Consider the following 25,924-nt stretch of genomic DNA (forward strand, 5'->3'; position numbering starts at 1 on the left):
AAATTTTACTTCATCAAAATTAAAAACTTCTGGTTTTTGAAAGACTGTCGAGTGGGAAAAAATGATAAGCTACAAACCAGGAGAAAACATTGATAAAGAATTTTCGAAATTCAACATTTTTTTAAAAGTCCATTTAGAAGACAGGCAAACAACACGAAGAGACATTTGACTTAAAAGAAAGACACAGGTGCTGGGCACGGTGGCTCACGCCTGTAATCCCAGCACTTTGAGAGGCCGAGGCAGGCAGATCACGAGGTCAGGAGATCGAGACCATCCTGGCTAAAATGATGAAACCCCATCTCTACCAAAAATACAAAAAATTAGCCGGGCGAGGTGGTGGGCGCCTGTAGTCCCAGCTACTCGGGAGGCTGAAGCACGAGAATGGCGTGAACCTGGGGTCGGAGCATGCAGTGAGCCAAGATTGCGCCATGGCACTCCAGCCTGGATGACAGAGGAAGATTCCGTCTCAAAAAAAAAAAAAAAAAAAGACCATTTAGGTCTTCAGGGCCATTAGGGAAAAGCAAATTAATACCACGATTAGGTATCACTACACACCTAGCAGAACAGCTAAAATCTAAAAATAGTTACGATACCAAATGCTGACAAGGGTGTGGAGAAACTGGATCTCCCAAACATTGCTGATGGAAATCTAAAATTCTGCAACCACCCTGGAAAATACTGCAATTCTCTAAAAAAATAAACATACCTTACAACAAACAAAACATATTCCTGGGCATTTATCCCAAAGAAACAAAACTGATTTCTGCATAAATACCTGTATAAGATTATTCATAGCCATTTTCATTGTAACAGTCAAAAACTGAAAACGACCAAAATGTCTTGCAAAAGAATGTAAAAGAGATATGAGAGAGAAAAGGCATTTTGCAAGACATGTTGTAAATGGCCAAAATGTGGTATGTCCATAGCATGAAAAGGGCATTTTGCTGAATGAAAAATGCCAATCTCAAAGGTCACATATTGTATCATTCAATTTATATTACTGATATGGTTTGGATCTGTGCCCCCACCCAAATCTCATGTCAAATTGTAATCCCCAATTGGAAGATCGTTGGAGATGGGGTCTGGTTGAGGGTGACTGAAGCATGGATGTGGATTTCCCCCTTGGTGATACTCTGGTGATAGGGAGCGAGTGCTCCTGAAATCTGGTTGCTTAAAAGTGTGCAGTACCTTCCCCCCGCCTTCCTCCTGCTCCAGCCATGTAAGACGTGCCTGCTTTCCTTCCTCTTGGTTTTCATCTTCCGCCATGGTTGAAAGTTTCCTGAGACCTCCCCAGAAACTGTCATGTTTCCTGTATAGCTTGTGGAAACATGAGCCAATTAAATCTCTTTTCTTTACAGATTACCCAGTCTCAGGCATTTCTTTATAGCAGTGCAATAACGGATTAATACAATTACATTGTGAAAATGACAAAATTACAGAGATGGAGAACAAAACAACAGTGGCTGCCATGGGCTAGGGACGGTGGCAGTGAGGAGGAAGTGTGTGACTATAAAAGGATAGCAGGTCGGGCACGGTGGCTCACGCCTGTAATCCCAGCACTTTGGGAGACTGACATGGGTGGATCACAATGTCAGGAGTTCGAGACTGGTCTGGCCAACATAGTGAAACCTCATCCCTACTAAAAAAAAAAAAAAAAATTAGCCGGGCGTGATGGTGGGTGCCTCTAATCCCAGCTACTCAGGAGGCTGAGGCAGGAGTTGCGGTGAGCCAAGATCACGCCATTGCACTCCAGCCCAGGCGACAGTGTGAGACTCCCTCTTAAAAAAAAAAAAAGCGGGGGGGAGGATAGCACAAGAGAGCGCTCCGTGAGGATGGAACAGGTCTGTATCTTGATTGCAGTGGTGATTACACCAATCTATGGGTGATAAAATAGCATAAAACTATATACACACTTTATACCAATGCTAACTTTCTGCTTTAAATATTGTGTATATTGTGTAAAATATAACCAGTGAGAAAACTGACTGGAGAGTATCAGCTTTCTGTGACTCTATCATTATTTCAACCTGAAAAGTTTCTTAAGAACGAGTTAAAATAAAACACACAGTACGACGTTATGTGCCACCAAAAGTTAGCTTCTTAGGGCGGACTTCAGTTCCAGGTTATGCTGGAGAAGCTGGGACTGAACTAAACTGTCACTGAGTATAACTATAAAAACTAGTTTAAATAGAAGATAATTTGAAGTCGCTGAAGAGCAACCAAATCCTAGGATGTGATGGGCTTGCACGCAATTTTCCTAAGTAGAATGTAGAAATTTTGGCCGGGCGCGGTGGCGCAAGCCTGTAATCCCAGCACTTTGGGAGGCCGAGATGGGCGGATCACGAGGTCAGGAGATCCAGACCATCCTGGCTAACACAGTGAAACCCCGTCTCTACTAAAAAATACAAAAAACTAGCCCAGCGAGGTGGCGGCGCCTGTAGTCCCAGCTACTCGGGAGGCTGAGGCAGGAGAATGGCGTGAACCCGGGAGGCGGAGCTTGCAGTGAGCGGAGATCCGGCCACTGCACTCCAGCCTGGGCGACAGAGCGAGACTCCGTCTCAAAAAAAAAAAAAAAAGAAAGAAAGAAAGATGGGCAATGTTATACTGAATTGAAATTTCACAATCAAGACAGGATCTAGTTTAAAAAAAAAAAAAAAAAAAGACAGGATCTTGAAAAAAACAAAAACAAAAAAACAAACGCCACAGGTATTCACATGAGACCTCAGAGGTGCACCTACTAGGAAGGGCAATATGGAGACAAATAAGCCTCAATTCGATTACAATGATGTGCCCATATGCTACCCACCTACCAGAATAAAATTAATGTTTTATGGAAGAAGATAACATCATCTAGCACCTCTACAGCTTTTCTTACATTATGTCCAATAAATTTAAAAATACCATTTTTGCCAGAAAATAAAACCAACTGTCTGAAAACCAAAAAGAAGAAAAGGCAAGAGAAACAAATGTACATGTGATACACATATTATGCTTATTCATTACAATAATAAATATCTTTGAAAACAGATGAAAAGGAAGAATGTTACAACAGAATTTGAATCTGGAAAAAGAACCAAATATAAATCCAATTACTAAAAAATAAAATAGCTCAAAATTTAAGAATTCAATAGATGGACTTACCAGCTGACTGGACAAAGCAAAAAGAGATTTGTGAACTGGTCAGTGGGAAATACTCAGATTGAAGTACAAAGAGAAAAATAAAAGGAATGAAAATATAGAAAACAATGTAAAAGAGACATGAGAAAAAGGAGGAAAATATCTGTCACTAGAATCCCAAAAAGAAGGGAGAGACCGAATGAGGCAGAAGCAATGTTTGAAGAAATACTGGCCAAGAATTTTCCAAAATGAATAAAAAATACCAAGCCACAGATTCAAGACACTCCACAAACCTCACACAGGATAAACAGAATGAAAATACCAACTTTAAAGGAGAACAGTGAGACTTACAGCTGACCTTCCAAGGAGAAATAATGGAAGCCAGAATTGCTGGGGGTGGGGTCGGGGGTGGATCTCCAACAACTGCCAATTCCATATGCAAACAAGGAGAAACACAGATGTTTTTCAACAAGAACTGAGAGAATATTTTGTCAGTAAACCCATCATAAAAGAAATCCTAAGGTAGTTCTTCAGACAGTAGCAAAATGATCCCAGATGAGAGCACGGCAAGCAGGATGACGGAAAGGAACTAGACAGTGTAACATACAAGTAAATCTACATGAATTCTGACTGTTAAAGAACAATAATAATGTCTTAAGGAGTTCAAGAGTGTGTGAGTGTATGTGTGTGTAGAATTAAAATATATAGCCAGAACAGCACAAAAAGAGAGGATACATTTAAAGTATTATATAAAGAGACTCGCATTTCCAGAAAAATATAAAAGTATTCATTTAAGGTAGATACTAATAAATTAAAGATGTTATAAACTCTAGTGTAAACACTGAAGGAGTAATAAAAGAATGAATAACTCACAAGCTAATAGAAGCTTGTTAATAAATATTTGATTAATCTAAAGGAAGGCAAAAATGAAAAAATAAAGAAATAGAAGAAATATCATGGTTCAGACTGCTATAACAAAGTCCCACAGACCTGGTGATTTATAAACAACAGGAATTTACTTCTCACCATTCTGGAGGCTGGGAAGTGTGAGATCAGAGAGCCAGTATGGCCAGGTTCTGGTGACGGCCCTCTTCTGGGTTGCAGACGGCCTGCTGTCTTCTCATTGTGTCCTCACATGGTAAGGCAAGAGAGCTCTCTCATCTGTCTTATAAGGGCATTAATTGCACTCATGAAGGCTTCACCCTCATGACCCAATCATCTACCATCTCCTAATACTATCACATTGGGGGTTAAGATTTCAACATAAAAATTTTGGGGGCAGGCACAAACAGTCCATTGCACTAACAGAAATAAAAGACAGTAAAATCATAATTCTAAACTCATATTTTTAAGCTGCATATACACAGGGTAAGACTCCGAATACAAGGCAGAATTCAGCTGCCAAACAATAAAAACAAAACAAAACAGCTTAGTAAACCACAGCAAACATCATAAAATCCTTGATGAAATTCTCTTAAGTTTTCCCTGAAACTGAGGGAAAGGATCAAAGATCTGCTATCATGTCTTCTAGTCAGCACTTACTAAGATCCTGGGAAGTACAATGAGGCAATAACAAGAAATGAAAACTGAGAAGCAAAAAATAAAATGGTCAGTACGTACAGATGACATGACTGGGTACATAGAAAATCCAAAAGAATCTATAAACTGTTAGAATTAATAAGAGAACTTGGCAAGGTTACTAGATACAAGGTCAAATGTAAAGTCAGTTATATTTTTACAATCTAAGAAACAATTTTTTAAAGATATCATTCGTATTGACATCAATAAACATCAAATACCTAGAAATAAATCTGACCCCCAAAATGTGCAAAGTCTTTCATAGAAAACTAAGTGCAACTACTGAGAGAAATTTTAAAATATCCAAATATATAAAAGAAAGATATACTATGTTCACAGATTAGGAGTCTTAATATTGAAAAGATGTTAATTTGTCTCAAACTGATCTACAGATTTGATGCTATTTCATTAAAAATTCCAACAGCTTGTCTTGTGGAGATTTATAAGTTAATTCTAAAATTTAAACTGAAATGAAAGGAGCCAAGAATAGCAAAGATAATTTTGAAGAATCAGAACAAAGTTAGAAGATGAACACCAACATATAACAAGACAACAAAAGATCTGGAGTTAATTTAAAAGTTACAAATTTGGAAGAAGAAAAGACAAATAGACCAATGAAATAGAATAGAGAGTCAAGTAATAGATATCCATGCTTACAGTCACACGATTTACTACCCAGGTACCACCACAATGCAGTGATGAAAAGGTGGCCTTTTAAATAACTAGTGCTGGATCAGCTGGACATCCATAGGTTTAGGGACTGATCTCTAACTCAAACTATAAACAAAACATCAATTCTAAGATCACAGACCTAAATATCAGCCTTAAAATAGTAAAGGCTCTAGAAGATAATATGGGAGAACAGCCTTTGGATAGGCAAAGAAGATACCAAAAAAACACAAACCATGAATCAAAAAAAAACCTGATAATCTGGACTTCATTAAAGTGAAAACCTGCTCTTCAACACTAACAACATAAGTAATAGAGGGGAAAAAGCAACAGTGTTAGAAAAGATATTTGCAACAGACATATCTAACAAAAGATTCCTATTCACAACATATAAAATACTCTCCAAAAGTTAATGTTTAAAAAAGACAATTCTGGTCAGGCACCATGGCTCACACTTGTAATTCCAACACTTTGGAAGGATCACTTGAAGCCAGGAGATCGAGACCAGCCTAGGCAACATGGTAAGAACCCATCTCTACAAAAAGTTAAATTATCTGGCATGGTTGTACACTTGTAGTCTTATCTACTTGGGAGGCTGAGGCAGAAAGAGCCCTAGACCCCAGTAGTTCAAGGCTGCAGCAAGCTATGACTGCACCAGTGCACTCCAGCCTGGGCAACAGAGTGAGAGAGATGACTAAGATAGATAGATAGATAGATAGATAGATAGATAGATAGATAGATAGATAGATAGATAGATACATAGAATGATAGAACAAACAACTGTATTTTTAAAACAGGCTAAAGCCTGAATAGGTACTTCACAAAAGAATACAGTATATCCAAATGGACATTAAAGATACAAAACAGGTGTTCACCATCATGAGTTGTCAGGGAAATGCTAATTAAAATCACAATGAAACACCTCTATACATCCACCATAATAATTCCTTTTTTTTTTTTTGAAACTAACATTTACTAAGTACTGCTAGTGGAAGTGTTAACTGAGTCAACTACTTTGGAAAAGTGTTTAGAAGGCTGGGCGTATGTGTAACCCAATCAGCAATTCTACTCCTGGGTATATATCCAGCAGAAATGTATACACACCCTTATTTCAGGTGTTCACTTAAATATTTAAATCTTTCGTATTTGAGAATATTAGTACCAGCTTTGTTTTTGTTAGCGAAACCAGAAACAACCCCTTGTCTACCAACAGAATGGATAAATGAATTGTAGCATACAGCACTAAGCCATCAAGAGCTACAACACCATGGATGCATCTCAGATATAAATGAAGCAAAAGAAACTAGACACAATTGCATTGTCATTACATTTGCACAAAGTGCAAAAACAAGCAGAATTAATTCGTTTTTCTAGAAGTCCACAGAGTGGTAACCTTTGGAAAGGCAGGTAACTACGGGGAGGGGGTGCTAGAGAGGTTTGCAGGCACTGGTAACATTCTATGCGTTGATGTGAGTGGTAGTTACACAACTGCATTCACACTGCAAATATTCAAGCTGTATGCTTAAGATTTACATACTTTACTATCTGTATGTTATATATTACACTTCAATTTTTAAGTTTCCTTTAAAGTTACCTAAGAAAGATTTAACAGGGGAAAAAAACAGTCTATGAAAGGCAAATAAATTATGTTGGTAATAGTTTCTTGTGGGCAAGGACTATATATCCCATTATATCTGTGCAGTTAAGTAGAATGCCTTGCATATAACAGGAATTTGGAAAGGCTAAGAACATAATCATGATAATGGCAGTAATTATATAATTTTGTATATAATTTGTATTTCTATGGAAATACAAATTTATATAAGTATACGTCGGATGTCAATCCAAGTGCTAAATTCTCTAACTTTTTAAGAACTTTCTTCAACCAGTGCTGGGCGAAGCATCCATCATCCTTCTCCTTGGTCGTGCCCAGCATGCCCAGTGCTGCCAGCACTTTGCTGAACATGCAGAGGCTCCCACAGCTTGAAGGTCAAAGGTTCTACCTTGCCACATGCCAGAATAAATATATGAGAGCTTTCAGCCAGCATTTAATCTTCCTTGTTAATATCCCTTGAATAAAATAGAAATATGTAGGCTGGATATAGAGAAATGTAGAGCTGATTTGACACAGACTTTGAAGGAAATCTTACCTGGTTGGCCATCAGATTCTAGCCTCAGCACCTTCTGATTTAGGAGTCTTATTAATAACTATGTGGAAACCATTTTAAAATACAAAAGAAGAAGGCTTTAAGTCTATGGCTTCCCACAGACACCTGACACACAGGAGGTAGTGAGTATATATATCTTTGCTGAATGAAAGAATATACATATATTGGAATTATGGTTCCACCCAATACATTCATAGTATTATCATGCAGTAAAAATCATCAACCATGGTCAATCCAATATTTATGGCATTCTTCATGAACTGGAACAACCACAAAGCCAATCATGTAGCTAAATAAAAGTGAATGCTTGAAAACTTATTAATGCAATCCCCAAATAAATACATGGCCTTAGTCTCCTATAACTTACAGTAGTTTTTCTTCCTTCCCTCTTATGAAAAACTGTTTTACTCTCAGTATTTTTTATCGCACAGAAGAATCTTATCAAAAACACTTCAGCAATAATTTTTCCCTGCCCACATAAATAGGGGGGATTTATCTAATCTTAAAAATAGACTCCATTTATCCACAATAACAGGGCCCTTCTTGGAAGCCGTACTGCTAAGTTATGCAGAGTTCTCGACTCCTGGTTGTATGAACAACAAGCAAAAGAGGGTGCCATTACTCATTTCCTCTCTTATGCAAAGATTTGCAAGTCCTTCTCCTTGATTTATTTACCAGATTCTGTTTGGGTCAGATTTTAGTCTGCTCCATTATTCATATTAGATGACAACGGCATCATCATTATTAACACTGAGACTCTAAAGTCCATTTCTGTACCCTAGTAAGTCATCTGAGTGATACACAGCCCCCTCTTAACAAAACTGTGGGCTTCAGTTTGCCCATTTAGAAGGAAATGCAGAAATGATCTCTGTTCACTCCCTACTGTGTGACTGCACGAAACTGGTGTCATGTACGGAACTGCTGGTTCCATTCTCTACTGACGCTCAGGTCCTTGTTTTAGGCCTGTCCAGAGCAATGTTTTTGTTGGTTGTAACGTATTCCAGGTTTCCTGTTCTGCTAGACATGTGAAATTCTAAAAAAAAAATTTCTGCAGAAAATGTCCTAGGCAGGACCAAAACTAGAGAATGTTCAATGAGCAGCAGATATTGCAGTTTTTATCACTCTACAATAAAAACTGTGAGGCGCTATCTCCCACCTTCTAATCGGTGCCTGATTGCGACCAACCACCTCCTCTCCCCTTCTCCAGACCAGCATCTCTAAGCACCTTAACCAGGTAAGATGGTGAAGTCTCCAGGGAGGAAGGAAGAGGCCTGTAGATCATTTGGTTCAACCTCTACCTTCCTTCAATTCTCAAATCCTATTTTACAATATTTACACAAGAGTGGTTTCATTTTCTAAGAAGGGAGAAAACTAGGTATGTGTGGCTTGGTGAGTTTGGGTCTAGGCCCATTCTTAACTTTATTCTGGCATGTGGCAAGGTAGAACCTTTGACCTTCAAACTGTGGGAGCCTCTGCATGTTCAGCAAAGTGCTGGCAGCACTGGGCATGCTGGGCAAGACCAAGGAGAAGGATGATGAATGCTTTGCCCAGCACTGGTTGAAGAAAGTTCTTAAAAAGTTAGAGAATTTAGCACTTGGATTGACATCCAACATATACTTACATAAATACATACACTCTATATACATATGCATTTAGGCAAGGTAAAATGTACTGTATCCACATTGACAGGGCCAGAAGGTGACATACTTTTATGTTAATCATGTATTTGATGCATAGTAAGCATGGCTATTTTTGAGCAGATCCTACAAATACCATCATCTCAAAGGAAGATTCCTTTTTTTTTTTTTTTTTTTTTTGAGACATGGTCTCACTCTCTCACCTAGGCAGGAGTGCAGTGGCACAATCACAGCTCACTGCACCTCTTGGGTTCAGGTGATCCTTTGACCTCAGCCCCCCCAGTAGCTGGGACTACAGGCACACACCACCACACCTGGGTAATTTTTGTATTTTTCTCAGAAGCAGGGTTTTGCCAGGTTGGCCAGGCTGGTTTCGAACTTCTCGGCTCAAGCAATCCACCCCGCCTCAGCTCCCAAAGTGCTGGGATTACAGGTGTGAGCCACCGCACCCAGCCTCAAAGGAAGAGTCCTTTTAAGAAAGTGTTATAGGCACTCATTCCGAGCACTAAAGAGATGCAGATACATGCTCCGTTGTTAAGTGTAGACATTTGTTGAAAGCTTTTACTTTTAAATCAACAGCGTCAAGTATGGAACAAATGTGGAATTTACACATGTAAATACTATATAGATTTACTGTTTAGATTTTTTTTGAAAGACACTGCTTTGCAAGCACCAAATTATATGTACAGCATAGTGCCAATTACACAAAAATGTGGAGGAAAAAATCTCTCACAATATAAATTGCTAATTTTCTGAAAAATTACTGGATTTTTTAGCCAGATCCTATCATAGTAGGAGAGCTGAGGGCAGTCACTACCAGCAGAATCATTCTGTTTCCTAAGATATTTCAACATTTTCCCCTGACCTGAGCTTTCAGAAAATCCCTCCAATATATTCCAAGGCTGACCATTTGCTTAATAGTATGTATAATTACCTATATAAGCCCTACAGTCTTTTTGACTGTGAGAAAAAAAAAAAAAAACCGCCAGCAATATCAGCTTCTCCCACTTGTCTTAATGAGACATGCTTGCTTCAAGCCTAGCTGGATTATTTCATCACCAAAGCCCTGTAGCATGCAAACAAAACACGCCCAGCTTTAAACCAACAAAGCTTTATAGAGCTCTAATTTTAATTATCAAAAGGTCCCTAGCAGAAAATGAAATGATGCAAAGCTAAACCAAAGTCAAATGAAAATAGTATGTGTTCTCGAATTAAGGACAGCAGTAAGTAATTAGGTATCCGCAAAGAGAGGCATCAGCTTAGGCGTGTGCCCAACAATGGTGAGGTGTGTTGGTGGGGCTGGGGGGCATCTCTATCCCATCTTGTGCTTATGAACTTGTGACATCAATCAGCCCTCCTCTACAACCTTAGATTATGGTCTCTTTCATGAGAAAAGAAAAGGATCCCTAACTTTTACCCTTCCTTCCCTTTCAAGCTTCCACCTCCTCTTTCTTCCTCTTCAGCACACGGGGTTCAAAGATCGTCTATATCGTCTGCGTCTATTTACTGCTGCTCTGTCGCTTCTGGGTCTCCGGCAATCAGGAGTCTACTTTCAACCTCCTCCCAGAGAGTCCCATAATGATCACATCAAAAGTCTCCTCAGTGCCAGATGCGGTGGCTCACGCCTGTAATCCCAGCACTTGGGGAGGCTGAGGCGGGTGGATCACGAAGTCAGGAGATCAAGACTATCCTGGCTAACACGGTGATACTCCATCTCTACTAAAAATACAAAAAATTAGCCGGGCGTGGTGACACGCACCTGTAGTCCCAGCTACTCGGGAGGCTGAGGCAGGAGAATCGCTTGAACCCGGGAGGCGAAGGTTGCAGTGAGCCGAGATCACACCACTGCACTCCAGCCTGGGCGACACAACGAGATTCCATCTCAAAAAAAAAAAAAAAGTTTCTTCTGTCGCCTTCCTCTGAGCCTCTGTTGTGGACTCCTCTACATGCTCCTCCCAAATCATCTCGTCCATTTTTTGTGATTTCTCGATCACACCAGTGGCCTCCAGTCTGCCTCATTGGGTCCCTCCTCTCTCCAAAACACTAAATCCACACTTCTAGCTTTGTGCCTTGAATCTGACTCCTACTGCTGCCATAATGACGTATCACAGACTGGGTGGCTTAGGTAACAGAAATGTATTATCTCCCAGTTCTGAAGGCCTGGAGTCCGAGATGAAGGGGTCGGCAGGGCTGGCTCCTTCCAAGGGCAGGAGGGGGAATCTGTTCCATGCCTCTCTCAGCCCTAGTGCTCCTTGGCTCACAGGTGCAGTGCTCCAGTCCTCACAGGTGCAGTGCTCCAGTCCCCATAGGTGTGTTCCCTGTGTGTCTTCACACCATCTTCCCTCTGTGTGGACCTGCATCCTAATCCCTTCTTGTTAGGAGGGTACTAGTCATATAGGACCAGGGCCCACCTTAATGGCCTCGCTTTCACTTGATTCCTTCTGTAAAGATCCTGTTTCCCAGTAAGGTCACATTCTAAGGTCCTGGGAATTAGGAATGTCAACATACCTTTTTAGGGGGCTATAATTCAGTCCATAACATATCTCAAAATAAATACATCCAAACTAAATCCCACTGCCTTCCCCTGAAACCTCGCCTTCCTCCTGATTTCCAAATGACCAACACCATCTGAGGCCCAGCTTTGTCTTTTTCCTCTCCTTGTATCTAATCAGTTACCAACCCCATAAACCCTTCCTCCACTGTGTCCTAAAGCTCCCCGCTCCTTTCTATTCCCACAGCTACCACCCAAATTTAGGCCCGAATTACCTTGCACCAGCTCTGTGGTGACTGTCTCCTAATAGGCTTCTCAGCTCCAGTCCCGCTCTGATCTCTCTATATCCCAATTTATCTTATAAATTGCTGCCCCATTAATCTTTCTAATGGACAGCTCTGACCCATTTTTCTCCCTTGAAGGAGAAAAAAGAATAACTTCCAGGGTCCCTTTTACCTTATGAATTAAGAACAAATCCCTGACCCTGGTCTCAGGGCTCCCCAGTCCCCCCCAGGATGACACAGCAGTACTCGCACATCATCTCTCTCCCAAACGTGTCACTGTGCTTCCCGCCTTTGCATCAGGGTCCCATCAAGGAAGGAGATGGCACTCTCAAGGGTTTAATTGAAGACAGGTGAATGAGGGATCATTTACCGAGGCGTGGGCTGGGAGCGTGACAGGATCCGACAGAGGTGGGACTTCTAGGGACCAGCAACAGTGGGAAACTATCCCCAGCCCTCGATCTGAGCCAACAAGGAGAGGAAACAGTGTTCCCAGCACCATCTAGGGTAGGAGACTCCTGAACATAGAACAGGACAGAGAAGACTGGAAAGTGGCCCTGGAGATGGGGAGACAGAAGAAACAACATGTGGCCCCCACCCACCTTCCTTTCATCTGTCCTGTCTTCCTGCCCTCCCCACCCAAATTCAGCAAGATCCCACACATTCTTATTTTAGGAGGCATAGTAGTGATGTTGAAGGTAATTTTTTTTTTTTTTTTTTTTTTTTTTTTTTGAGACGGAGTCTCGCTCTGTCGCCGGGGCTGGAGCACAGTGGCCGGATCTCAGCTCACTGCAAGCTTCGCCTCCCAGGTTTACGCCATTCTCCTGCCTCAGCCTCCTGTGTAGCTGGGACTACAGGCGCCCGCCACCTCGCCCGGCTAGTTTTTTGTATTTTTTTAGTAGAGACGGGGTTTCACCGTGTTCACCAGGATGGTCTCGATCTCCTGACCTCGTGATCCACCCGTCTCGGCCTCCCAAAGTGCTAGGATTACAGGCTTGAGCCACCGCGCCCGGCCAAGGTAATTTTTTTTAAAGTAAAACTACGACTCAAACAAAGACAAAATGAACACATCCAAGATTTTATTTAATTTCTTCATTAAAGAACCAATGTGGTATCACAGCAGGTTCAAAGGAGGCTCCAAAGGACATACAACGATATGAGCCCATCAGGAAGGCTGAGATGAATTTGCTTGATAAGAATAAACCTGCTCAGTAGCTACAACTGCATTCTAGTAGACACGATTTGCATTTTCTATAATCAAGAATCAACAGTTCGGCCGGGCGCGGTGGCTCAAGCCTGTAATCCCAGCACTTTGGGAGGCCAAGACGGGCGGATCACGAGGTCAGGAGATCGAGACCATCCTGGCTAACACGGTGAAACCCCGTCTCTACTAAAAAATACAAAAAACTAGCCGGGCGAGGTGGCGGGCGCCTGTAGTCCCAGCTACTCGGGAGACTGAGGCAGGAGAATGGCGTAAACCCGGGAGGCGGAGCTTGCAGTGAGCGGAGATCCGGCCACTGCACTCCAGCCTGGGCGACAGAGCGAGACTCCGTCTCAAAAAAAAAAAAAAAAAAAAAAAAAAAGAATCAACAGTTCAGGAATCATTACTATCCGTTTTCCACAATTTAACAGAGTAGTAAGATAGCTCCCAAATGAAAAGCACAGATAACCTAAATGGACAAATGTGACAGGACAGCCACAAATCATTCCTTATAATCCAATTTACAGTCTTTTACTATTTTTCCTGACGGAGGGAGGGGAGGGGGGAAAGGGGGAGGGAGAGGGGAGGGGAGGAAGGGAGGGAGGGAGGGAAAGAGAAGAAAGGGAGGAAAGGAGGGAAGAAGGGAAGAAGGGAGGGAGGGAGGGAGGGAGGGAGGGAGGGGAGAGAAGGAAGGGCTTTGGCATCTGAAAACCCTGGACTCTCCAGCAACATCACTTACTCATCAATTGCCCTTGAACAAGTCATTTCACCTCTCTGCAACTCAGTTTCCTGACCTGTATTAGTGCAATTAACCACTTTATAGACTAAATGGATTGTTCCAGGAATCAAATGAATTGCAGCTATCCTGTCTGAGCGGAATAATGGGGGCCAATATACGTGTCCTTTCATGTTCCTTCACTTAAAGTCATGGGGTTAGACCCTGATCCCTGAAGTTCCTTTTCAGTCTGAGAACTCTGTAACTGAAAATGCTGCCTCCTCCACCAAACCTTAGATAATGGTACTCCTGGGACACAGATCCCTCCCTCCTCAACATCCTTTCCTCTCATGGTTTTCTGACTCTTATGTCCACTGTGTAGTAGACTATTTGCTTTTTCCTTATCCTCATCCCACCCATAGAGACAGAATAAGCTATTTAAAGGCAGGACAAGCTTGGATATGAGTCCCAGCACCCAGCAAGAAGCATGGCATGTAGCAGGCAGTCCGAGAGCATTTCAGAATGAAGAAGAAGAAGAGACCAGGCGTTGGCGCAGGAAGAGGTGAAATCACAATTCTCTCTTGTCCTCCCCGAGTTTCCACATCCTCTTTGGTGTGAGTAGGACTGACTCAAGTCGGGCTGACTTTGCAGGCTTCACTGTGTAATGCAATTCTTCATGACGGGAGCAGGACGTTTGGACTTAATAACGACACCCCCGTCTTCAGAAGATGATGGCCCCTTCCCTGTCACAAAGGGAATGGCAGTGAAGCGGAAGTCTTTAAGCTTCTCTGACAGCCATCAATCAAAAACATTTCATCTCAGCTTTTCATTTGTCTGGGACTCAAGACAAAATGTTCTCCTGACATTTCGCTGAACCTACAAGCCAGGACGTGTAAGTTGATCATGACTCCCAACTGTGGGCACTGGCCTTGGAAACATGTCATGACAGACATGTCCAAGACCAAAGGGGACTAAAGGGATAGGCAAAAAAATAAGAAGAGAGGGGCCAGGCGCAGTGGTTCACACCTGTAATCCCAGCACTTTGGGAGGCCGAAGCAGGTGGATCACGAGGTCAAGAGATCGAGACCATCCTGGCTAACATGGTGAAACCCCATCTCTACTAAAAATACAAAAATTAGCCGGGTGTGGTGGTGGGCGCCTGTTGTCCCAGCTACTCAGGAGGATTAAACAGGAGAATCACTTGAACCCGGGAGGCGGAGGTTGCAGTGAGCCGAGATTGCACCACTGCACTCCAGCCTGGCGACAGAGTGAGACTCCATCTAAAAAAAATAAATAAAAATTAAAAAAGAAGAAGAGAGGAAAAGGGCATCAGGGATTGGATCCTGTGTATGCAGTGTGTGTGTGTGTGTGTGTGTGTGTGTGTGTGTTTCTCTTAACATTTTTCAAGTGCCTTAGTCATCCTTCAATATGTTGTTCTTCCCTAAAAGGAGGGGAAAAAAAAAAAAAAAAAGCCCTGTTCTTCCCTACAGGCTCATAAGTGTGACATGCCCCTGAAGTACAGTTCTGGAAAATATTGTCCTTAAAAAAACAAGCACTTTGAAACATATTTTCATCCCTTAGCCCACTCCCCCAAATGTCAACTGTTTCAAAACTAAAATGAATCAAAATTTCCCAAAACGCTACAAAAGAGATTTTGGAGCACTTTTAGAGGTCAAGGTGGCATTTCATTGAAAATTTAATTCCTGCCTGACATGTGGTTCTATATTCTGGATTCTGCCTTTCATGTTATTTTCATATTTTATAACAAAATAGAATCTCTGCTTTTACCACCATTTACTTCACCATTGACCATTTACTCCGTGAGTTTTGGAGCCCAATATCACGATCACATCCATCATCTCTTCACCTTTTGGACCCTCTGAATTTTACACAGGACACAATCCCCACAGGACCATAAGCTTACTGTTCCCAGGTTGATGCACATAAGGTTCCACTGTTTGAGCATCTCACCTCTACAGGAGCTATGGCTTCCACCTTCATGGTTTCTCTTAGGTACCCGGTAGAATGCTACAGACAAAGAGAGATCCCATTCACACACACTGCATTAAGGTACCCTAGTAAACTACACACAATTACCCTATTCTGTATTTATTATGTAAAATACTATCTCATGCAATCAGTTCAACACAATTCCACAAACATTAAACACAGGGCCTGTGATGTGGCAGACAGCCTGCAAGGCTCTGGTAGTGTAAGAAATTCACATTTGATATTATAAAGTACTTTCCTGAAGGTAGAAGCAGGGCACCAAGTTTCCCTCTTGTTTTAAAATATGTCTCTCTCCAGCAGAAAGGGCCCCTGTGCGGTAAGATTAAGTGAGAGTTCCAGAGCCAGCCGGCCCAGGTCTGAAACTCTAGCTCCGCTGCCTGTCTCTGCGAACACTGGGCTCACTTCATTCACTTCCTTGCAGCTACCTCTGAGGGATTTTCTAAGGATTTCACGAGAAAATACACAGGCAATGCTTAGAACAGACCTGCCAGGCAATCACATATCAATGTGCCTACAAGAAATAAAGGTGCCAACAGCAGTACGTAGGCCATGGCATTAAAGAGCTCTGAGCTCCTGACCAGAAATGGTTACTCCTCAGGCTAACACTGTATTTAAGATCAGAGGAACTTCTCTCAGCCTGTGGGACTATTCAAATGTGCCTTAAGAATGCCGCATTCAACCTCCAAAAGACATGTGGACACCATTGTTCCTGAATGCTGAGATGGTACAGGTTTGTTGCTGGTCCTGCCACTATCAAAATAGCATCTCTCACAAGTAACTCACTCATGAGCCCCAAGAAGAGAAGAGGAGAGGAGAAAGGAGGGGAGGGGAGGGGAGGGAAAGGGGACGGGAGGGGGCAGAGAAAGGGAAAGGGAGGAAAGGGAAAAGGAGGGAAGGGGGACGGGAGGGGAGGGGAGGGGAGGGGAGGGGAGGGGAGGGGAGGGGAGGGGAGGGGAGGGGAGGGGAGGGGTGGGAAAGGGAAAGGGAAAGGGAAAGGAACCATAAAAATAAAAACCCCAAAGCACTGGAAGAAGGAACAGAGACCAACAGACAATTCACTGCTACCCATGAACTAATTTAACTGAATTCTACGCCACAGTCAAAATTGGTGAAAAGAAATATGGTATAATATCTTTCATTCATTTGCACACGTGTGTGTGTATGTGAGACCAAACTTTCCTCATGTAAGTTTCTTTGATTATGAAATAAATATAAACTCCAGCAAAATCTAAAAGAATTTAAATCATAATCCCTTTTACTTTGAAAAGCAGAAACCTGCTGTGGAAAAGAAGAAAATACAACTTCTAACAGCTATCAACTCATTGTGCTGTTCATTTTAACAATACCCCAACTGACTCAAGACTAAGGATATCATTTTTCCTGTAAGTTTTCTTGTTCTTTTCTTGATCTTCTCAAAATGTATCATTTCAGTTTATATCTTTGGTTATGCATTAAATATGAGTGAAATTCATGGGTTCCCATGTACATTATGAATCAGATTCTAAACTCAGGAAGAAAGAGAAACAACGAAAATTTCATTAGAAGCGGAACAAATGTGCAAAAACTCTTTCAAAATACCAAAAATGTTAAAGGAAAAAAAGCGCTTGCCATAGTAGAAAAATAAATTGGCTACATTGAATTGTTGCTTCCTCCACGGTGATGAGACGTATGGGCCTGTGCCTCTCACTCAGTGACCACATGAGGGTTTCCTCCGCACACGAAGAGCCACATGTCCCAGGGAGCAAATGTGTCCTCGTTCCCGCCTCAACCATTCCCAGACTCAGGAGGGCCCTGCCAGCCTCTGAGCTCCTAAACACTTTCTCCCGTTCCACTCATTTTCTTCTGCATCTATCTTGGCTCCACAGCTAGATTTCAAGTTTTCTTCTAGTAAATTGGCAGATACTAATCATCGGTTGGTGGGTGCTCAGTACCTACACCCAGCCATCCAGGGGAGGTCTCCCTGGGTTCACGTGTCAGTGGCTGTGCTCTCTCTGTCCCCCACTCTGCAGGAGGAGCTCTGCTTGGGTAATGAGCATGAAAGCAATTATGTGTAGGTCCTCTGAACATTCCGTCACTAACAGCAAAGCCTTGGACTTCCATTTCATTGCAGCAACACCACTATAGAACTTTTGCAACAGAAACCAGGAAATCCACCTTCCACTTGGGCTTTGAGGGCTGACTGTAACATTTCGGGAAACCCCAGAAACATGGGCCACGTCTTCACCAGCCAGGCAGAAGGTAATTACAGAAGCCAGAGAAGTTCTTCACGGCTGGGACAATAGAGAGGACTTGCACACAAGCTCACTAGAAGTTTAGTTACTAAATGGATCCGAACCCATTTAGTTCTACCAGTCCCTAAGAGTGCTACTGGCATGAGAGAATTCTTCTCCTAGCTCCTTCTAAACGCCTGTCTGCAACCTTCTCTTATTGTTAACGTCTCCTCTTCCCTGAAAGAAAACCACCCATCATCAAGAATCCTGGCATGACGCTTGTTGTCAGCTTTCAGGGCCTGTGATCTATCAGGATGAGGATTTCCAGGGACCTCAGGATCATTCAAAGCATTTCTTTCCAGTCCCAGGTGAGGTGTTTTATGCTCATGCTGCAGAATGGTTTGAGTCTGCTTGACACTAAGACTATGAACATGACAATGGGAATGACCCCAGAGAGTCCCTCTAAGAATCACCCTCCCCATTTTACCTTTCTCAACAAATCACAACCATTTGTTGGCGGGGTCCTCATCCCAGTGTTCTTCCCGTGATTAATAAAGGGGAAAGTAAGGAGATGAAACTGATCCACTGGATACTCTAACAGTGCCCCTGGAAGTCACCTCACCCCCTGACAGCTGCTCATTTGAAATATAGATTCTGACTCTAAACCAGTCTTTCTTTTGGGCAGCTCCAATCACTCAGACTCAATTAACCCTTAATTTATTCTCTTACTCTCCTTTGTTCACTTGCTCCAGTGACTATAACTTCCCTCTCTCTAATTGCCTTCTCCAGGTGTCCCCTCCCACTGGACCTGGGAACCACTGCGGCCTCCCAAAGCAGCAATCATCACCTGGACTTTCTCACCCTACACACCTCCTCTGTCCTCATCTCAGAATTTCACCCACCAACCCTCCTACTCTTCTGCTTCTAGAAGAGATCTTACCTCCATTCTCCGGCCCCCACTATCTTTTCCTACTTTCTTCATAGCAGATTCCTTCTTTCTGCATTTGGACGCATTCAAGTGATGTTCACATTAAACTGGTGGGGAGGAGGATCCTTTCTCTTGTCCCGATCTTCACTTGCCACAAGATTTCTCTTAAGTCTGTCCTTGTAGCTAACAGCGCGCCAAGCATCACGGGAAACCGATGCCCAACATGGTCCCAACTCTCCCACAGAGCATTAGGGTCAAAGCATTCTCTGACCATTGCTTGAGTTTCCCAATCAGTTCCATACATTTTATTAATTATTAGTGATAAATGGTCAGAGAGAGGTAAAATCAGAATTGGTTGGAGTGATCCAAGAAATCTCCGTGTAGGATGAAAAGCGTAAGCAACGTATCTAGGGGCGGATCATAAAAGGTCATGAGCCAAGTAGAGAAATTAGACAGGATGTGCAAGGATGTCAGCTGAGGCTTGGAGCTGGACACAAGGGTTTCAGGAGGGCTAAAATGGCAGGAGGATTCTAGGCGGGTTGCTGATTTGTTGCGGGAGGAAGGATGATGAAGGTTGAAATGAGTACTGGGATCAGAACAAGAAGCTAATGGAGTATGAAAGACATCGAAATCTGACTTGGATTGCAAAGAGAAACACGATGGGCTCTGATGACAAATTAGATGCCGAAGAGAAGAAAGAGAACTAGACAAATACATTGAGGCCCTCCCATGAGCCAGGCACTGTTGTTCTAAGTCCATAAAGCTAGGTACTGGGAGATTCAGGCCTCAGACTCAGATCTTCTGAAGGTTAGGATCACACTGGAGCCAGAGCCACAAACGGCAGTGCCACCGATCAGCAGAGACGCTAGGAAGGAACGTCGCTTAGGGAACCGACAGGCAATGATCTCAAGCTGGTGTTTCCGGGGTCCGAGAAGCAGGAGGGAAGTCTAAATAGAGGTTTGAAATGAAGGCCCAGGGCTGTCGAATCTGCAGTGGGTTTCTCCTACAACAAAAGAGTCACTTTGGGAACATTCCTTTCATCTCTCTGGCTCTCAGAGCTGGATGAAGTCATTGTTAAGTCTTTTCAAACTCTGTTATTCAAGAGATCCCAGATTTTGTGACATAGATAAGCTCATGAAGGCAGAAGAGACAGAACAGGAAATAGGACAGAATCTTTTGGGATAACCACACACTTGGCGTAAAAGGAATGAAACGCACCTGGAAAAAGCATGATCAGAAATGTAAAAAATTACCCAGAAGGTACCATGTCCCCAAAGTCAAAAGAGTAGCTTCAAAAAGGAAAGTCAAGGTAGTAGAGTTTGAGAAGGAATCTAAGGGACTAGGGACAGAGGGACATTTAGACTTGGCAAGGAGGGAGTTACTGGCAACATCCAGGAAAGTGAATTTAAGAAGGAAGAGAAGCTAGATAATTACATGGAGAGGGGTACAAGCAGTGGGAGAAGACCACTTTTGGAGGAGGGGAGCAACCAAATAAGGTATCGGGGTCAAAGACAGACATTTTAAGATGGGAGAAATTAACAGGCTTCAAGATGAACCTGAAGGAGTAAGTGGATAGGGAGGCAAAAAAAAAAAAAAAAGGATGGAAAGGATGGATTCCCATCTTGGCTTCCAGGACCAAGATTTAGGCCATGCGAGGGACTGTAACATTAGAAAAGAGAAATGAAACCTCCTTTTCACTAGCTGGAAGGACAAGAGGACAGATTTGGAGAGGGAACCCTATGAAGGTCAAGTTAAGGATAAAATGGAAAAGTGGGTTTAAAACTACTCTATAAAGAATGATGTGCTGGTAAACCTCCTTTCTGGAAATTCCTCATAGATTTTCATATACTCCGCATTACTAAATGCCACTAACTTGGAGTGTGACACTGGGCCAAGTCACTTGGCTCTCTGAGCTTTTGTTTCTTTATCTGCAACATCAGAGAGGCATGGGGTGACAGGGTAATGTTTTCTAAAGGCCTCTTCCTACCCTAATGTTTTGGAGTTTATTTATGCATTTTTCCCTTCTGATTGTTCCACGCCATCCTCTATATCTTTTCTTTGCATTTACAGCTGCAAACCACTTCTCTACTTATTTTGAATACTTCCTTAACACATTATACATACAGACGGTGTTCAACAAATGTTTTCTGAATTAATCTAATTCCCACAATGTCAGAGTTTCAGGACAAATGTGTGCTTCATCACCTCTCCCTCTCTCCCAAAAGCTATCTAAAGAAGCACAGTCACCCAGTGCTGCTGGAGTCCTTTCTTGGATAATTCAGCCGTGATAAAAACACTTATCTGAAGCCAAAGCACAAATACAATTGAATGTCAAATAAATCAGTGCCCTAAGTGTTTTAGATCTTGCCCTTCCTGCCAATGTGTACATGCTAATTTCTAAGTTAAAATAAAATAAGTCTGATGATGTAAGCCTGTGTGGGCTTTGCATCAGTTCCTTGGGAAAATACCATAGTGCATATCTATCTAAAGCTCCTTGTAGCTTCATTATGAAGGGAGCAAAAAGTGCAGATTTCCACTGCTCACTCCATCTTTTCATTTGTACTCTGTGACATTCCTACAACTGAGAAAACTGACTTGGTATCCTTTTGCTATAAACCTAAAACATACTTGAACAGTAGATACAGAAGCCTTTCTCTCCTGGAAAGAACACTATTAGCCTAAGATTTGAATTTTAGTTGTCGTTCTGCACTGCTGAGTACTGACTTCATACCATTAACCTTCCTGGACCTCTACAAACTAGGGCTAAATATTCCCATCAAACCTCCTATGCAGTGTTGTACACCGGCATCTATACTGCATAATTATCACTATTCATCGATGAGTATATTTAAAGATGATTCTTGTCATTGTGGAACAAGAGGTATGAACACTGAGAAGAAATCTAATGAAATACTTCATTCTGCAAAGGAAGACAAGAGGAAGACCGTAAGTATTCCTATCAGGATCATTTTTACAGCCAGGACTAAACTTTAAGTCTCAATCTATGGGTAAATACAAAACTACATGACACAGTACACCCCAAGGGTAACTCAACTGTGCTTACACAAATGAAAGAAAGACAAAATACTCAAAAAAAAAAAAAAAAACACCTTGACCAAGGTCATTTTATACCATGGTTTTCTTAAAGTCAGAGGAATATCTTCTATAACATTCTGTATGATTGCTTGAAAAAAAAAAAAAGAGGACCATAACTAAAAAGATGCATGTTTTAAATAACCAAATGACAGTTTGTTGTTACATTGGTAAGTTAATAAAATCTTTAGAATAAAATAAAACAAAACATACATTCCAAATCATGGATATGTTTGGATATGACAGTGAACGAATCCATTACGAGCTGACAGCTTATTTTATGATAGGATTCTTCTCTCATAAGTGTACCAGCATATCCAGAGTTTACACAAACATATTTTCAATCTCTCTCAAAGATAAACGGACCCAAGTGGGCAGGTTTCCAGCAGATGGGGGAGCCACTGAATCAAAGATGATCATTCATCCACATAACTATTTGGAATGTGAGCCAACAAGCAGCAGCAAATGGAATAGAGATGCCAGAGAGACGGGTACAAGTGAACCAGTGACAAAACCTCTTTGCAAATGAGGAATTAATTTACAGCAGCATACATAACTCACAGACACAGCCCATTTCACCTCTACTTCCCTTAACAGTGATCTCAGACTCTTCTAAAAAAAAAAAAAAGAAAGAAAAGAAAAGAAAAGCAAAAAAGCTTTCTGTGGACAGTGGTCAAAAAGATGCCTCAATGTGCTGGGGTGCTGAATACAAACCCAATAGACAGTGATCTGCTCAAGATAATTCAGATGTTCTAATCAGAACACATGAAATGTCCAGTCAAATTCACAATTACAGTGTCTTAATGACTGTTTTTCTTTTGCTATGCAAAACAGCTTCATCCATCACTATCAAGAAGTCTTCCATCTATAACTGTTTTACCAAGATGTAGATTCCCAATACTCCTTGGACTATTTGCTTTAAAAAAAAAAAAGAAGAAGAAATAACTCACATTGACAAGCTTGCACATGACAGAGAAATAAATGCCCTCAGAAAAAAAAAAAAAGAAATGACTTTAATGTAGGAGCCATACCACAGTCTCCCCATTATTAACCCCATCAACATCTCTGAACCACCAACATTCTCAGGTTAAGAGGGAAAAAAAGGGAGGACGGGGAAGGGAAGGATGTAGGGTATAGATGGAGAAGCCGGTAAAGCATTTGATAATTTCCATATGAAAATTGGAAAATCGTGAGGAAAGGCATGTTTTCCTTTTAGATGTTAATGCAATACCAAAAAAACAAAAAATCCCCCCTGCTCCACTGTGCCACCTCCTTCAAGGTCATTTATCATCAGCACAACCACCTACGGATGTTTTATTAAAAAGAAAAATCCCAGCCTGGGACTGCCAGATCCCTACCCAGGACCCACTTATCAAAGGTGTTGCTCTAGCTGACAGGCAGCTGCTGAGTGGCACAGAGTTAACATCACTTTATATGTGCAGAACCCCATCAGCCAGCACGTTCCCTCGGTGCCCATTAAGCATTCTGATAACACCACCTCCATGAGCTCGGCTTAACAGTTAAGCCCGCAGGAAGCCCTTGAGTGCATGAAGCCTACCAAAATTTCCCAGCTAATTTTAACCCCATACAGTTTGATACAAATTGATCGAAAAATTATGCAGCAACTATATTTGTCCACCTGAATAAAGAGTCCTTAGTTTTCAGAAAAATCTAATAGGGTTTAAATTACTTTAAAAAAAAAAAAAAAAAACCTTATAAACCATTTTCTATGAAAAAGACAACTGTATTACCAGCACGCTTAATATACACCGTGACCAAGGTATTAGTGAAGAGGCTCTTCCAAGCCCGGTCTTGGGCCAACAGTACTTCAAAAAGCATATGCAATGGTGCATAACATGCAGCTATTCGGTTGGATTACTATTAGGTTGCCATCTGATGCGGATCCTGGATTTTTATCCTTCCCAAAGCTTTCTCCCAGTCCGTTTAATGCACAAATGACTGCCTTCCCCGACTCCAAAAAAAAAAAAAAAAAAGAGGAGGAAGAAGAGCAAAAGAGAAAAGACAGTCGTTTACAACGTTCCTGTGCAAATTCGCTGTTTTCATATGTTTAGTACCCAAATACATCAAGACTATTTTCACACCTGAAAGTTAATTTTCCAAAATTCCACCATCTCTACGAGTTTCTGTGATTATAGGTAACTGTAACTGGGAATTTTGTGTGTGTGTGTGTGTGTGTGTGTGTGTGTGTGTGTTTGTTTTGTTTTGTTTTGTTTTTTGTACTGCTGAGGAAAGAAGTACCATCAGAAGCTGCAGTTCTAGGTTGGGGAAGTCTGGGGAATCCTGCAAGGGAACATCCTTCAGGAAGGAGGACAGAAGTGGAAAAGGAACGACTGAAAGGATGCTAACTAGGTTATTCTTAGGAGGAAGTTAGGGCATTTTCTCTTCTGGAGAGGCTCTCCAGTCCCAGCTTGGAGGCGAGCAATGCCTCAGCCTGGGAAGTATCTGCAGTGTTTGAACAAATCAGAGAAAGGAAGGAGCAGTGCCAAGAGGTACTTAAGAAGAAAGAATGGTATTAGTGTGGAGCCAAGCTTTCCCTGCCTGCCACCCAGTGTGGGGCAGCCACCCTGCCCTTACACTTACACACACACACAGAGTTTGCTGCACTTGGCATGCAATAAGCCAGCATTTAGAGAACGACACGTTCACGATGTTCTCCCCGCCACCACCACCCGCGCGCGCGCACACACACACTCGCTCCCCATGCCTTCCGCGCTTTGCAAGCGGTCACAGCACCACCATGGATGGCACCAGCCCCGGGAACCGCGGGGACCACGGAGGCGACTCCTCCTCCGCTTTCGCAGCACCTTCACTTGGGGGAAACCTCCGGGCAGCGTCCTGCACCATCACCCCCGCCCCCGGCCAGCTGCGCTGCACGCTACACGGAGTAAGCGAACCGACGTCTTCGCTCCGTGACAACGCGCGGGTCCAGCCCGAAAGCCCAAGAAACCCCCCGGCGGCGGTACTCCCAGAAACGACCCGAGTCCCCGCCGCTCCCCGTGCCCCCACGGGCCACCCTGCTCTGCACCCTGCCCCCGGCCGCCCGGGAGGTCCCAGCCCTGCCACCAGGCAGGCCGGACTGGCCGTCCCCTCCTTCCCCGGATCCCGCAGCTCCGAGGCTCCTGTCCCCGTTGCCCCGGGTCCGAGCCCGGGCGCCTCCCGCCGGCTCGCCGCGCTCCATCCTCTAGCTTTCCACACGCGCGCACAGACACGCGCCCTTGCCTTCCCGCGCCCCAACACGCACACCTGCACACACTTTGGTGATGCCCGCTCCTCCCGCATCCCCAGGGGGCACCCCTCGCCCCGCCCTCGAGTCCCCGCTGCCCGCTGTCACTCTGCCCGGACCCCGCTAGTGGATGCCCTGGCGCCCCCTTCCCCTGGGAGCACAAGCGACGCACGGCGCTTACAGTTCGCAGGAACTGGATCTCGTCTTCGCCCTCGCCCCCATCGGCCATGGTTCCGCGCCTCCTGGCCGGGGCCGGCTCCCGAGCCCCGCGGAGCCCGGCGGCGGCGGCGGCGGCGGCCCCTGGCGCTGCCGGCTGCTTCTGCTGTCGGGAGCCGGGGGCGGGAGGGGGCCGCGCTGCCGAGTGCCGAGCGCCCGGCTGTCCCCGCCTGCAGAGCGGAGGAGGAGGCGCAGACGCTTGGGCGGGGGTGGTCGAGGCGCGGGGCCTCCCCGCGCCGCACTGTGCGGGAGGAGGGCGGCCCGGGCCCGGAGGACGCGGTGAAGCAGCCCCGCAGCCCAGCCGCGCTCGCTGCCTGCAGCCGGCGGTCCGCTCGGTCCCGGCTCCTCCGAGCGAGTGCGCCGAGC

General features: G+C 43.4%; 1 protein-coding gene across 21 annotated transcripts in view; it reads right to left on the reverse strand.

The window, feature by feature from the left end:
- The window catches only part of LOC105474624 (ryanodine receptor 2), a 786,480-nt gene extending 760,791 nt beyond the window's left edge, over positions 1 to 25,689 (reverse strand). For all 21 annotated transcript variants that reach the window (XM_071073921.1, XM_071073859.1, XM_071073912.1 and 18 more), the window contains exon 1: positions 25,524 to 25,689. In XM_071073921.1, coding sequence (XP_070930022.1) covers positions 25,524 to 25,571 — 48 coding nt within the window. In that variant the 5' untranslated portion in view covers positions 25,572 to 25,689. The remainder of the gene's footprint in view (positions 1 to 25,523) is intronic.
- Positions 25,690 to 25,924: the final 235 nt, after the last annotated feature.

This window comes from Macaca nemestrina, chromosome 1 (genome assembly GCF_043159975.1).
Source record: "Macaca nemestrina isolate mMacNem1 chromosome 1, mMacNem.hap1, whole genome shotgun sequence".
NCBI lineage: Eukaryota > Metazoa > Chordata > Mammalia > Primates > Cercopithecidae > Macaca > Macaca nemestrina.